The sequence below is a fragment of the Diaphorina citri genome, unplaced genomic scaffold, assembly GCF_000475195.1.
Source record: "Diaphorina citri unplaced genomic scaffold, Diaci psyllid genome assembly version 1.1 scaffold40, whole genome shotgun sequence".
NCBI classification, from domain to species: Eukaryota; Metazoa; Arthropoda; class Insecta; order Hemiptera; family Psyllidae; genus Diaphorina; species Diaphorina citri.
Window position 1 is genome coordinate 129,125 of NW_007377477.1, and position 15,301 is coordinate 144,425.

Below are 15,301 nucleotides of genomic sequence, written 5' to 3' on the forward strand. Positions count from 1 at the left end.
CTTCTTCTTCTTCTTCTTCTTCTTCTTCTTCTTCTTCTTCTTCTTCTTCTTACGACCTCTAAATCCCGGAAAAATGAATTTGAAAAAAAAAAAAAAAAATATATATATATATATCTACCTTCGGGGTATATGTATACTTGTACATCTGTAGGTAGGTAGGTAATTAGTCATCTCTGATCTCTATTCGTTGTCTTCATTACAAGAGAGATCATTTGCAATTTAGGTAAGGTTTTCTACCTTCGATAATTTTTTTGAACTTCTGACATTTACGTCCTCAATAAGAAAAAGTTTTTTACCTTCGGTAATTTTTTTGAACTCTACCTTCGGTAATTTTTTTTAACTTCTGACATTTACGTCCTCAATAAGAAAAAGTTTTTACCTTTTTTGTGAAGCACACTTAAATGCTCGTCACAAATCGCAAATATCGTTTCCCGACATAACACCTCGATAAATGTCATGACTTAACTTGAATTCGAACCACCGCCCTCCAGATCCGAAGTCCAACGCGTTAACCACCACGGAGGTTGGTCATCAGGCCCGTTGCACATGGAAAGTGTAGTCCCGCGGCTTTAAGCTGCGCGTAGTCGCCAGAAATACCTAACCTATCAAAATTTTCATGAAAAGCTCATTATTTTCCGCCTTTTCATAAAGAGGTCGAATTAAATCCATGTTGAGGGACAAGGATGACTGAAAAACGTAAATAAATACCCAATTATCATCCCCTCTTCATTTGATTCGTGTACAAAAAAAATGTCAAACCAGGGGTTCGAACTGCAACTGTTAAAAAAAAAAAAGTTGCTGAAATTACTTTAAATATACTTTGAATTCATAAACCAACTTAATCTATCTTAAAAATATTACATAATTCTTCAAACAGAACGAAATACAAAGCAAAACCAGGTGTGAGATTTTTTCTCTACACGCGTGTACTGACGTTCGGATTTTTTATGCGTGTACTCACGGGTTAAAAAGAAAAATAAAAATACACCTGTCAAACTGTTCAAAAAGTTTGTTTCATTATTTTTACAGAACCATCACAGAAGACCAGCTCGGTCTAAATGAAAATTAACCATATCTATAACTCTCGACTATCTAGAACACCATAGTCAATTTTTCCATGTAATACGTATATGCTTCGTAGGTATTTGTTTAATCCTCCGTTTTTTAGGTAGGAAGCTAATGGAGCCCCTGGTGCTTATTTATTCATATTTATTGATTTTTACTTTCTACTTACATTTTATACTTATTCTGTATTCCAAAAAGTATAGGAGACCTATACTTACTACCTACTAGTTATTTTAAAGTAACGAAAAAGAATTTTTCTACTAGGTAACTATTTTACGAGGGGTGTAAAAAAAGTAAGTTTCAACTATGTTTCTTTTTTTTTTAGGTAAAAAAGATGGAAAATTTTTATTGGCATATTCGAATTCAGCAAGCCAGCCTAGTTAGCTTAGTTGGTAGTGCGTCTGCCTTGTAAGCGCTAGGCCGCGGGTTCGATTCCCGCCCGGGGCGGATTTTATCCTGATGGGATAATGTTCGTTCTCGGAAACGGCTGGCTTTCTCCTATCCTGTCTTCCTTCTCTCCTCGATTTCGGGACGATAAGACCATAGCAGTTAAAGTTCCCTCTGTCAAATCTCTTCGATTTTGGGACGATAAGACCATAGCAGTTACAGTTCCCTCTGTCAAACCTCTTAAAAAAAAAAAAAAAAAATTTTGTGCGTAACATCATGCCCCAGCTTGGCGGTGTCCGGGATGCATTGGCGGCACTTCAGGTTCGTTTCCCTGTCAGGGCGGAAAAAGAGGGGACGGTAAGAAAATCCATTAAAATATGTATATGACCTTCTTTTGGACACGAACAGACAGTGCACAGGCTAGCCATCAACAATAGTACGTTGAACGCATTAGTTTAAATTAGATTACTGAAGTTAAGAAACGTTGGATATGGTTGGGACCCGGATGGGTGACCATCAGGGAAACCACGTGTTGCTGACTTATCCTGGCCCGAGTCGGGCTAGGTCGAGGGTTCGATTCCCACCGGGGATTGGCCGCTAAACATATACCTACACATCAAGTTCGGATGTTGGCCGCTAAACAAATACCTACCCATCAAGTTCGGATGTTTCTATGAAGGCCAGGCCATTGGGTTCACTAGTGGACAGCAGCAGTACATCAGCCGCCACAAATTGGCCGCTAAACAAATACCTACCCATCAAGTTCGGATGAAGGCCGCTAAACAAATACCTGCCCATCAATTGCGGATGTTGGCCGCTAAACAAATACCACCCATCAAGTTCGGATGTTGGCCGCTAAACAAATACCTACCCATCAAGTTCGGATGTTTCTATGAAGGCCAGGCCATTGGGTTCACTAGTTTCTTTTGGACGGCGTCCCTCAATGATGTCCGATGTTTACCCAATAAACCATTGAGCTCTACCACCCAATCTGCTTACATTCCCACTTATAACAATGCATGTCCTAGATAGGTATTTATATTTCCCCATAACCTCAGTGTCTATCACGGTGGACTTCGGATTGGGAGGGTGATGGTTCGAGTCCAATTCAAGAGGGGAAAAAATTAGTGTACAGTAAGCTGGGACAATTGCATGCTTGTCCCTTAAATCTCAATTGGTGAAATGCTTTAACTTTAAAATTTTATACTTAAATCTTTTCTTCTTTTGGATATTACCTAAGTAAGGAAAATCTGGCCAATCGCGTTCGAGTGCTGCTAGCCAGGCTAGGTAAGGTTAATATAAGGAGGTGGGTTGATGGGTAGCTTGTCCCCGAATGGAGGGTAGAATCCTCGTTACCAAAAACCTTGAAACTTATACAGTGATGTTAAATAATTAAAAATATTGATAATAATAATACAAATCAAGCACTATAAATGAGCAATATTATTGTATAGTGCTTCATTTTTCCCGTAAAATTCCCGTCACAATCTTCAAAAGTTACACAGTGACGTTATAATTAAAACCCTTCAAAATTAAAAAAAGAAAAAAAAAATCTTACCTCGTCGACTTCTAACGGATGAAGTCTTTTTCATGATTTCTTAAAGCTAATAGTTGTGCTTATAATCCTTGTATCCTTGCTGTGATCCATTTATTTATGCCAGCTTTTCTTCGATCTGAAATAACAAGAGAATGGTGAGGGGTTAAAATTAAAACCAGGCACATGGGGTTAATCTACTCACGTAAAAAAAAAAAAAAAAAAAAAAAAAAAAAAAAAAAAAAAAAAAAAACATTACCCCTGTCTAAATGAAAATTAACCATATCTACAACTCTCGACTCTCGACTATCTAGAACACCATAGTCAATTTTTCCATGTAATACGTAGGTATATGCTTCGTAGGTATTTGTTTAATCCTCCGTTTTTTAGGTAGGAAGCTAATAGAGCCCCTGGTGCTTATTTATTCATATTTATTGATTTTTACTTTCTACTTACATTTTATACTTCTTCTGTTTTCCAAAAAGTATAGGAGACCTATACTTACTACCTACTAAGTAGTTATTTTAAAGTAACGAAAAAGAATTTTTCTACTAGGTAACTATTTTACGAGGGGTGTACAAAAAGTAAATTTCAACTATTTTTCTTTTTTTTAGGTAAAAAAATATGGAAAATTTTTATTGACATATTCGAATTCAGCAACTTTTAGTTATTAATTGGCATAACTGCCATTCAGATCAATACATTTCTGATAGCAGGGTGTCAATTTTTTTAGACCTACCTCATAGGTCATTTCGTCCACCTCGGATAGAAAAGTTTCAATTTCTCTCTTCAACTCTTCGCCTGTTGTTAAGGGTTTGACAAATGCTTCAAAAGGAGGGAGAAAGGAAGAAATGTGAAGGGGAAAACGATGAAATCATCCTCATCTTCCCGAGGGAGCCCTATGAGGGTTCTTCCACCTTGAATTCTCTGGTTTTTGTCTTGATTTTTCAACAATCTGGGAAACTGCCTTTCACAACCCCTGGAGTACCCTAAAAGGATTTTAAGGATGTTGGTAATCGACCATTAGCTTATTTCAATGTGTGGTGTAAGTGGAAGCAAGATTAAGGCGGTAGCGCTTCGCCCCGCCAAGTCAAAAAAGTTTGACCGCGCTACTAGAGATATTATAGGCGATTTCATTTTTAGTGTGAGCAGATCATCGGCATCAACTCAGTCTCCCCGCGTCACAGTAGAGGAGCGATCACTTCTGGGGTCGTTGTGGAGTTTCCATCTTCAACTCTTCGCCTGTTGTTAAGGGTTTGTCAGACAAATGCTTCAAAAGGAGGGAGAAAGGAAGAAATGTGAAGGGGAAAACGATGAAAACATCCTCATCTCCCCGAGGGAGCCCTATAAGGGTTCTTCCACCTTGAATTCTCTGGTTTTTGTCTTGATTTTTTGACAATCTGGGAAGCCGCCTTTCACAACCCCTGAAGTACCCTAAAGGGATTCTAAGGATGTTGGTAATCGACCATTAGCTTATTTCAATGTGTGGTGTAAGTGGAAGCAAGATTTCATTTAGTGTGAGCAGATCATCGGCATCAACTCAGTCTCCCCGCGTCACAGTAGAGGAGCGATCACTTCTGGGGTCGTTGTGGAGTTTCCCACGGCCTCCCAGGAAGTCTGTACGCTAACGACGGACCATCTGGTGCGACATTACAATTTCTCTTAACACATCCACCAGTTTAGCGTGAATTTGCGATAAGGATTTGGCCTAAGCACTCAAAAACTGAGTCACAGAACGTACTTCGAAGGTGGACGAAATGTCGATCGGCAAATTCATTTCAAAGTAACACTATGTCACTACCTACTATTAATTAATATGGAATATTGAAACTTTCAGACAGTGTTACCAACATGTTATCCCACATGATCCATAAGTCAGAAGTTTCCCGAGTAGAATTTTTTTTAGAAAAATAGTTGAAACTTACTTTTTGTACACCCCTCGTAGATAGAGGTACAAGACCTCTATTTATTTCCTTCGGAACGGCTGGCTATCTTCTATCTTGTCTTCCTTCTCTCTTCGCTTTCGGGACGAAAAGACCCTAGCAGGTCCCTACAGTTCCCTCTATCAAACCTAAATAAAAAAAAAATCGGGATACATTGGCTTAGAAAAAAAATGATGGAGGGAACTGTAACAAGGGAGGTCTTATCGTCACAAAATGAAAGAGAGAAGGAGGGCAGGATAGGACAAAGCCAGTAGTTTCGAGAACGAATCGTATCTGTTTTAGAATGAAGTTCGCCCCGGGCAGGAATCGAACCCGCGACCTAACGCTTCCAAGGCAGGCGCGCTACAATCCAAGCTGACTATGCCAACAATTGGTAATGCAGTCGAACCTGTATAATTGGGAATCTATCTATCCAGGTTTCTCATTTAGACGGGTCCCATTTAGGCAGGTTTGACTGTACTAGGTTTGGGGGCCCGTTGCCTTACCGATTTTCATAGTTGCTCCTCGGCCTGCAGTGCTGTCCAGAATGAAATCCAGCCCTTCTACTCCTCGACCTCTAAACAGATATGGCTCGACCAAGATATCTCTCAATTGACTGATTGACTTCAAAACGTATTACAAAAAGTACAAATGCCACCATAGTTGTGTGTCCAATCAAATAGTTATTTCCTCCAATACGCGGTAGGTAGGTATTTAACTTAATTGAGTTCAACTTAATAATTTTCCTTCAGAAATAAAAAGTTTTCTCAAGAACGAATTGACCGACAGAATGACAGTCGTTTAAGGAAACAACTTGAACAAATGGTTAGGTAACAAAGAAGTTTCCTCCAATACGCGGTAGGTAGGTATTTAACTTAATTGAGTCCAATTTAATAATTTTCCTTCAGGAATAAAAAGTTTTCTCAAGAACGAATTGACCGACAGAATGACAGTCGTTTAAGGAAACAACTTGAACAAATGGTTAGGTAACAAAGAAGTATACACTACTACACAAATGCTCGCCACACACGTTCAAGCATGCTTGACAGGTGGCTTGTCAAACATGCTTGAACGTGTGTGGCGGAAAAAAAGATCAGGCAACATAACAAGCAGCCTGAAATGCCACCTGAAGAAACTCTATGCAATGCTAATGATGCTACGGGGCCCCTAATTGCTCGGGGGTATTGAGGGGCACTTAATATTACTATGTATTAATTAATAAACAACACATAATTATTTAAAAGAAGACTTACAGCATAATTAAATTGAGCGTTGAATTGACGATTATTGGCCCTGATTGTCCGAAAGAATTCTGAAACGAAAGCAAACAGAAAACAAAATTAACACAAGAGAACAAGAACAAAATTAAGTTAGTGACACAAGAGAACAAGAGCAAAAAAAGTAAGTACATACGAAAGCAAACAGATAATAGAGTTAAATAACCAAGAGAGAACAATGCCCAGTCGTTTATTTAACTTAATGGTTTCTTTCTTTTTAAAAAAAAAAAAAAAAATTAAGTAAGGTCTTTTGTTCTAAACTTTCGTTATATTATGTTATTAAACCCATAAAATAAACGACACCTTGTTTAGAATGCTGGGGTAAAAGGGACTTTTCAGTCTCATTCGAGCAGGATAAACAAGGTATATTCTATTCTATTCTATTCTATTCTAACAAGAAAGAAAACAAGTACAAAATTAAGTAAATAAGATAGGACTTCACAAAGTTACCGAGCCTTCAATTAAGTAAACAAAAAGTAAGCCTATAAGGAATAATATGAATAAGTAATCAGATTATTGACCGCATTTACCTATACATACTCGTACAATGTAGTACCTGAGTGTAGTTATAAATTGACCATTTTCATTTCAAGAAGTACGAGTAGTTTAATGAACTGTAGTTTCCCTTTTTTTCAAGACGTTTGAGGAAACTTTAACAGAGATCTTATCGTCCCGAAATAGAAAAGATCAGGATAGGATAGGAGAAATCCAGCCGTTCTGAGAACGAACTTTAATCAATAAGGATAAACTTCGCCTCCGACGGGAAACGAACCCGTAACCTAGCGCTTGCAAGGCAGACGTTGGGATGATTAAGACATCTGTTGCTATAGATCCCTCTATCAAAATTCTTCTTCTTCTTTTCCCGTATACAGACGGCGTCGGCGTTTTTCGTCAGTCTCTTAATCAGCCCTAACTAGGGTGATTGCTTTGGGCTGACATTTGGTTTTGGCTACAAATTTCAAGAGTGGATGAATGCCCTTCGCACTCAACCTTTGCTATTTCTTTAGCAAGGGAAATTCAGGCTGGTATACTCCCTGTTTAAAATCCTCCAGCCAGACTCAGCTGGTCTACTCCCTCTTTAAAATCCCCCAGCCAGACTAAGCTGGTCTACTCCCTCTTTAAAGTCCTCCAGCCAGACTAAGCTGGTCTACTCCCTCTTTAACGTCCCCCAGCCAGACTAAGCTGGTCTACTCCCTGTTTAAAATCCCCCAGTCAGACTAAGCTGATCTACTCCCTGTTTAACGTCCCCCAGCCAGACAGCTTCTATCAAACTTCTTATTTTAAAGTACCTCTTACCAACACAGTTATGTCCCACCAGGGCTGCGCAAGACCTGACACTGGACCGCCTGCGGCTATGTGCGTGCGCATGACACTTATCCTGCGCACCTCCACCGACTGGCGGCAATCGCTTTGAATTGCTCCGATTTTTGGTCGAACTTTGAAAGAATTTGTACTTGGGCTTTCCGAACGTCACGTGGTGTTTCAGTTTGGACGTCGGCATTGACGGTCTTAGAACGAGCTGGCGTCGGCGTTCGAACAGTTACAGATTTGACTGTTGTTGTTTAATAGCGCAACGGAGGTGTTTCTGTCCCGAAATCGCAGAAGGAGGAGAGGATAGGAGAAAGCCAGCCGTTCTGAGAACGAATTGGACCCGAGACCTCTGCTAGCGTTTACAAGGCAGGCGTGCTAATACTATCATCAAATCTCAAATCGTTCCGTCCAAGGGTACGGGCCTGCTACCTTCCGAGCTAACTTCAAATATGTTTATATTTTACTCAAAAACACACCGTAAGGCTTAAGGAACTAGAGTGGCTCAAAATATGTTTATATTTCAATCAAAAACACACCGTAAGGCGTAAGGAACTAGAGTGGCTCAAAATATGTTTATATTTCACCCAAAAACACGCTGTAAGGCCGCAAAAAATACACGGAATACTTCGCATTTAAGAAATTTTAGAATTCCAAAGACAAGTGTGTCCATCGTTTGACCAAATCGAACTAAAAGCTTGTAGTAGAAATCTGAACAATAACGAACGAAGGTAAGGACTACAATTTGAGGAAAAAAAAAGGTTAAACCTACACACTTCAATACGAAGTACTTACACTTTAATACACTTTTGACAGTTTAATGAAACTTTGATCTGGAGGGGAGTTTTCGGTCTAGTTTAACAATATCTCGGGAACGGTATGAGCTAGAGACTTGAAATTTGGTATGTAGGTAGTTCACAAATGTGACAAGGATGCAACAGAAAACGTTTAGTTAAGATAGGTGCTGCGCTTGGCGATATTTTGACCGCTTTTGGACGGATTTCGACCGTTTTTGGCGGTTTTCAGCTATACCGACTAAACGGTTAGAGATATGATAAAAGTCAGGGTAAAATAATATTCAAATAAGCATCATTCAATAGGATAAGGAAAGTCGTGTGATGTTCACACCAGATTTTTTACATAAAGCTAAAGCAATACATTTTCGGATCGTTGTTGATCAGGAGGGATTGCGCAAACCGGATGACTTCCACACTGTGAAGAGAGAGGACAAGTATTGTGTTTGTGAAGATACAAACCTATAATAAACCCTACCTTAAGTAAATGGCCATTGGAAACCAAGTTGGTTATTTTAATAATTTAAAAGATGAGTGTTTCACCGCCGTTTTTATTTCGTAAAAATGAAACAACTGCTACACATTAGACTCGTGTGGCTGTGTTGCTGCACGCCCGAGAAGAGACACAATACTCTCCGTTAGGTGCTGAGTCAACACGAGAACACCAGAAAGTAACCCCTTGAAATATTTGCAATCAAAAAACGAGTAGGTACAAATTTTTGTCGATGATGGGATTCGAACCCGGGACCTGGAATACCTGGATTCTCACCTGACATACAAGGATATGGGTACCAGCGTATTCATTACTATCACATAGGAGAAGAATATGAGGAATGCTATCACTGCACAGCCCGTCACTTTATCCTCAGCCGGTATGATGCTATCCCAAGGCAGATAGATCTGAAGCAAAATCAAACAAGAATAAGAATAATAAAAATAAGAATAATGGTTTATTCCTTGTAACTTAAACAATGTCTTGATATGTATTTAACTAGAAAAGAATATTTATAGGTACCTTGTTTCTCTTGGACAAATAGGACTTGAATAGATTTTTTTTTTTTTTTTTTTTTTTTTTTTTTTTTTTTTTTTTTTTGATTGAAGGAATTGAGATGCAGCATTTTCAGCAGACACGAAAAATTGGGAATGCAGACTTGGCCTTAATTTTCTGATCTCACCACTTTTATAGGCCGACATTTTTGGACAGGAACTTGGCCTTTTTTTCACATTTGTGTTTTTGTGGGGGATGTTGATATATTTCATTTCCTTGTATACCGTTTGATAAACTGGTAATACACAATTGTGTTTTTGTGGGGTAGAAGTCTTATCGTAATGAAACCGAAGGTCCGAGAACGAACCTTGTATCTTCAGAATAAAGTCCGTCCCGGGCGGAATCGAACCCGCGAGCGGGCAAGAAAGCTCGTGTATTCTTGAACCCATAAAATACTTTTCAGTCCTATTCGAGCAGTATAATTATTACTATAGAAGGCTACGCGACTGGGACAGTCTTGACCTCCTTTTGTCCTCGCGACAGAGGTGCTGTGATGAACGACTTATCAATTATTCAAACCTCCACCGGGAGGAAATTGGTATAATCACTTCATTTTTTTCTCTCCTTTCTTCACCTCCTTCCTCTCCCTTTTTCTCCACCTCCTTCTCCTTTCTCTCCCTCTTTCTCCACCTCCTTCTCCTTTCTCTCCCTCTTTCTCCACTTCCACCTCCTTCTCCTTCCTCTCCCTCTTTCTCCGCCTCCTTTTCTCCACCTCCCCTTTTTCTCCACCTTTCATTCTCCTTCCCCTCACTCCCTTCATGAGAAGTCGTCATTAACAGGACAAAGTCCATGGAAGTTAGGGATAGTACGAAGTAGGTACACAAGTAGTGCTCGGCATAGGGATAGTAATAAGTATGTATAGTAAGATTGGGCCAGCCTCTCGGACCGTCTGACGGACTGTGCTCTCGAGAATTTTCCGCCCTCACGCTCAGACCTGGGTCTGTCAAGACGGTCTGATGAGCGTGAGTGGGGGCATTGAAGGGTAGCGCGTCTGCCTTGTAAGCTCTAGGTCGCGGGTTTGATTCCCGCCCGGGGCGAACGTTATCCTAAACAGATACATTTAGGCAGGTTTGACTGTACTAGGTTCGGGGCCCGTTGCCTTACCGATTTTCATAGTTGCTCCTCGGCCTGCAGTGCTGTCCAGAATGAAATCCAGCCCTTCTACTCCTCGACCTGCAACATAAATACAAACAGCTTCAACATGGATTTTTTTTGAGAGAGAGAGAGAGAGAGAGAGAGAGAGAGAGAGAGAGAGAGAGAGAGAGAGAGAGAGAGAGAGAGAGATATTCACAGAGGGAAACTATAACAATCAGAGTCCTTGTCCCTCAACATGGATTTAATTCGACCTCTTTATGAAAAGGCGGAAAATAATGAGCTTTTCATGAAAATTTTGATAGGTTAGGTTTTTCTGGCGACTACGCGCAGCTTAAAGTCGCGGGACTACGCTTTCCATGTGCAACGGGCCTGATGACCAACCTCCGTGGTGGTTAACGCGTTGGAATTCGGATCTGGAGGGCGGTGGTTCAAATTCAAGTTAAGTCATGACATTTATCGAGGTGTTATGTCGGGAAACGATATTTGCGATTTGTGACGAGCATTTAAGTGTGCTTAACAAAAAAGGTAAAAACTTTTTCTTATTGAGGACGTAAATGTCAGAAGTTCAGAAAAATTACCGAAGCTAGATATACCTATACCTACCTACAGATGTACACAATTACACATAGGTACAAGTATACATATACCCCGAAGGTAGGTCTATTTTTTTTTTAGCCAATATCTTTCTCCAAAATGATGTAAAACTTTTACATTGAATGCTTTCTTTGTGGATGATGAATAATTTTGAACATACAAAATTGTTTACAAACCAAGGTTTGAAAATAATTTTATAGTTCATTGACATTTTAATCTGTGATGTGCTTTAATGAAAAGAGCTAGGGACCAAATTGGGCCTTTGAACTACCTGTAACTATAAAAATAATGTGCTAATTCAATATACCTACCTAGAGAACTTACCAAATCAAAATCAATCAACGTACCTGAAAAGAGCTAGGGACCAAATTGGGTCTTTGAACTACCTGTAACTATAAAAATAATGTGCTAATTCAATATACCTACCTAGAGAACTTACCAAATCAAAATCAATCAACGTACCTACTTTTAAATCACTTCTTGATCTTGATTTTTAAGATTTTTGATAAAACAAAAGAGATTTTAGATTTTACCATTTTACTGATAAGGGGCCATCAACCGTAATGGAGCTGCGATCTAGCGGATTTTCTATGTAGTAAGAAGACGGTAACACCACAATAGCCAAATCACTTCTTGATCTTGATCTTTAGTTTTAAGATTTTTGATAAAACAAAAGAGATTTTACTGATAAGGGGCCATCAACCGTAATGGAGCTGCGATCTAGCGGATTTTCTATGTAGTAAGAAGACGGCAACACCACAATAGCGGGATTTGTAGACGAGGGAATTTTTTAATCCCCCTAATTATCCCTGAAATCTCTATCTATCTCAATGTAAACGCATTTTTACAGGCCCAAACAAAAATTCGCGCAACTCGCGCAAAATCGATGAAAATTTTTCAATATGGTGGATTCTCGTTGCGGCTAAAGGTTGTGCTGTGCTTTTTCGAGCAACAATTTTTTTTTTCTTTTTTTTTTTAATAGTGTAGAAAGAACTTTTTTTTCTTATTTTTTTATTCTGCTCACCAGTTCCTTCCGGAGAGCAGCCAAAATATTTTTACAGACCCAAACAAAAATTCGCGCAACTCGCACAAACCACAAAATCGATGAAAATTTTTCAATATGGTGGATTCTCGTTGCGGCTAAAGGTTGTGCTGTGCTTTTTTCGAGCATCAATTTTTTTTTCTTTTTTTTTTAATAGTGTAGAGGAAACTTTTTTTTCTTATTTTTTTTATTCTGCTCACCAGTTCCTTCCGGAGAGCAGCCAAAATGTCTAACTTCAACGACAACATTGACAATTCTCTCACAAACCTCATCATCAACTATCTGCCCCAGACAATGACGGAAAAAGAACTTTTCAGCATGTTTGTCACCATCGGACCGGTTGAAAGTTGTCGCGTAATGAAGGACAACAAGGTAAGAAAAGAATCATCAACTATCTGCCCCAGACCATGACGGAAAAAGAACTTTTCAGCATGTTTGTCACCATCGGACCGGTTGAAAGTTGTCGCGTAATGAAGGACAACAAGGTAAGAAAAGATGGTTCAGATTCCTCTCTGAACTTTGGCTCCTAGAAATTAGTCCCTTAAAATCCAAGTCTCAAGGAGCTGGGTGGTATGAGGGGGTCAAGTCAATCAATACACTCCACCTACACCTCGGGTATAAACATACCAGGATGTGCAAGTCTGTTATGTCTGATTTTCTTGAGAAAGGCTTGTTTCTGTAGTGTTACTCCCTCTTTTTTTTCTCTCCTTGGATATGCTTTTTTTATATATTTTTATTGGTACAGATTACATGAAGTACCGTTTTTTAACATCTTTCATATCTAACGTATGTCTAATTTTCTTGAAAAAGCCTTGTTTCTGTAGTGTTACTCCCTCTTTCTTTTCTCTCCTTGGATATGCTTTTTTTATATATTTTTATTGGTACAGATTACATGAAGTACCGTTTTTTAACATCTTTCATATCTAACCTTTTTCACAACTTTCTGTTGCAGACTGGGTACAGTTATGGGTTTGGTTTTGTCAACTACTCAAAAGAAGAAGATGCTGCCAAAGCTATCCAACAGCTGAACGGGTTACAAGTTCAAAACAAAAAACTCAAAGTCTCATATGCCAGACCGTCAGGAGATGATATCAAAGAAACCAACTTGTATGTAACCAACCTGCCAAGGTATGAAAATGGGTTTTCTTACATTAAAATAATCAGGGGCTATTCCACAATGCTTAGAAGACTTTCAAAATTAGACTGAAAATAATCCTTCAGTCTTGAATCCTATGCTATGGTCTGTTCTACAAAGGAAGATGTATGTTCAAAAATTATTGATGGGCAATAGGTTCAAAATATGTATTTCCAGTGTGTGGAATTAAAAATAAGAAGTGTACAGTCCTTTTTGGAATATAGGCACGGTTTTATTAACCCGTGAGTACACGCACATAGGGAAAAAATCTCACACGCTCGGCAAAAACGGTAGAACTTGTTCAATATTGGCCCTAACCAAAGAAAAATAAAAATACACCTGTCAAACTGTTCAAAAAGTTTGTTTCATTATTTTTACAGAACCATCACAGAAGACCAGCTCGAACACATGTTTTCCCCTTATGGCAGAATTGTACAGAAAAATATCCTGAAAGATAAAATTACCGGTATGCCCAGGGGAGTTGCATTCGTAAGGTAAGTTAGTCAATATTTTGACAACAATTACCTAGCTAATTTTAATCAAGATTATTTTTAAATTGAATTAACAGGATTTTCAATTTAAAAAATTTTCAAGCAAGGTATATTTAGAAATGTATCCATACATAGCTCACAATCTCACTTAAGATTCGTGGCAGGAGAGGTTCATATATAAATCCCAGAAAAGGTCTTTTTTTAAGTAATTGTTTCAAAGAGAGGGGGGAAAATTGAGGGAATTGAGAATTTAATTTTAATGTGTATTGAAATTTCAGATATGACAAGAAAGATGAAGCACAAAATGCCATTGATGGTTTGAATGGTACGATTCCCATGGGCACCACAGATCCAATCATGGTGAAAATAGCCGATTGTTTCAAAGAGAGGGGGAAAAATTGAGGGAATTGAGAATTTAATTTTAATATGTATTGAAATTTCAGATATGATAAGAAAGATGAAGCACAAAATGCCATTGATGGTTTGAATGGTACGATTCCCATGGGCACCACAGATCCAATCATGGTGAAAATAGCCGAGGAGCATGGAAAACAGAAGGCCGCATATTACGCAGGTTGGCAAGCAGGCTTCTCACAAAGTGAGTATTGTGATTGTATCTTCCTATCCCCACCCTTTAACACACTTTGACCACTAATGACCTAGTCTTATAACAGCAAATTTATGAGTACATTTATTAAAGTCAAGTTTAGATTTCAAACTTTTGAAAATTTGGTACTTGAACTTAGTGTGTTTGTGTAAAAGGTACAAAAGTAGGTCCATCAGTATAACATTTTTGATGCTTTAATATGAAGAAAAAAATCCTCTGATGGCAACTACACTTCCATTTTAATTCTGTGTATGCTTTTTTATTTCAGAATTACAATTTACCCACCAATTTAGGTAATTTGTTAGATTGTTAGTCCCACCATTTTTCCCTCTCTCTGCCTTTAACATCATCCCGGTTAAAATCCTTAGGTACCTAATTTATATTTTTTTATTCTAACTTAGTGTGTGGTTACTCTGAGTAAAACTCTAATGAAAAGTCTTACAACATCTTAATGCATGTGACTTACTGTATGAAAAATTTGGAAGCAGTGTAACCACATGCATAGAGACTATTACGTTTAGTTTGGTCATGTGATGTCATCAGAATATTTTTCAGTAGAAATCTGATCTAACTGCACCATCACCATTGTTTGGTTTATTTAACTACAAATATTGATGATTTGTTAATCATAGAATCAATTTTATTACTTCAACATTAACCTATTAAAGAGTAGAAGAAATAATTTTCTATGCTTTTATTTATTTTCAATCAGTCTTCATTTTCAAACACTTGTTTGGTCTCTGGCCCTTTATGGCCATGGAGAATAATTGCTGTTTTTATTTCTCTGGCTATCTACAGCTGTTGAGATATTTTATCCATAACAAGATGGGAGGATTTTTCACTTGCCTATTTTTTTTTTTTTCTTTTTATTTACACACCCCAAAACATATTTTTACTATGTACAAAATATGTATTTATCAATGTCTTTTTTACTTTTTTTTTTTTTTTTTTTTTTTTTTCTTTCTGAGCAAGTTTTTAAACAAGTTTTTTTGGTTTGCTCGG

General features: G+C 38.2%; 3 protein-coding genes across 7 annotated transcripts in view; 1 reads left to right on the plus strand and 2 right to left on the minus strand.

Moving 5' to 3' along the window:
• LOC103513405 (phospholipid-transporting ATPase ID) overlaps positions 1-5,483 on the minus strand; it is a gene marked incomplete in the record, with an annotated part of 26,907 nt that extends 21,424 nt beyond the window's left edge. The window contains 2 exon segments of the mRNA XM_017445810.2: positions 3,011-3,125; positions 5,415-5,483. Of these exon segments, the coding sequence (XP_017301299.1) occupies positions 3,011-3,044 (34 nt within the window).
• A 3,146-nt stretch (positions 5,484-8,629) lies between these two features.
• On the minus strand, positions 8,630-10,095 carry LOC103513416 (phospholipid-transporting ATPase ID-like). The gene is made up of 3 exons (XM_008478244.1): positions 10,087-10,095; positions 9,057-9,187; positions 8,630-8,705 (listed from the first exon to the last, which is right to left on the minus strand). The coding sequence occupies exons 1-3, from the start codon at positions 10,093-10,095 to the stop codon at positions 8,630-8,632; spliced, it is 216 nt and encodes a 71-aa protein (XP_008476466.1).
• Positions 10,096-11,932: 1,837 nt separating this feature from the next.
• The window catches only part of LOC103513155 (sex-lethal homolog), a 14,689-nt gene continuing 11,320 nt past the window's right edge, over positions 11,933-15,301 (plus strand). Inside the window, exons 1-6 of one of the 5 annotated variants that reach the window (XM_026826464.1) lie at positions 11,933-12,073; positions 12,292-12,335; positions 12,449-12,551; positions 13,019-13,194; positions 13,582-13,695; positions 14,136-14,290. In XM_026826464.1, the coding sequence (XP_026682265.1) occupies positions 12,292-12,335; positions 12,449-12,551; positions 13,019-13,194; positions 13,582-13,695; positions 14,136-14,290 (592 nt within the window). In that variant the 5' untranslated portion in view covers positions 11,933-12,073. The other 4 variants (XM_026826474.1, XM_008477967.3, XM_026826469.1 and 1 more) reach the window with 4 other exon arrangements.

Bases quoted from the DNA above. Each gene is read 5' to 3' on its own strand.
- LOC103513416 (XM_008478244.1), bottom strand. The intron at 8,706-9,056 runs GTGAGAATCCAG...CTCTCTTCACAG, and splicing joins CCCATATCCTTGTATGTCAG to TGTGGAAGTCATCCGGTTTG.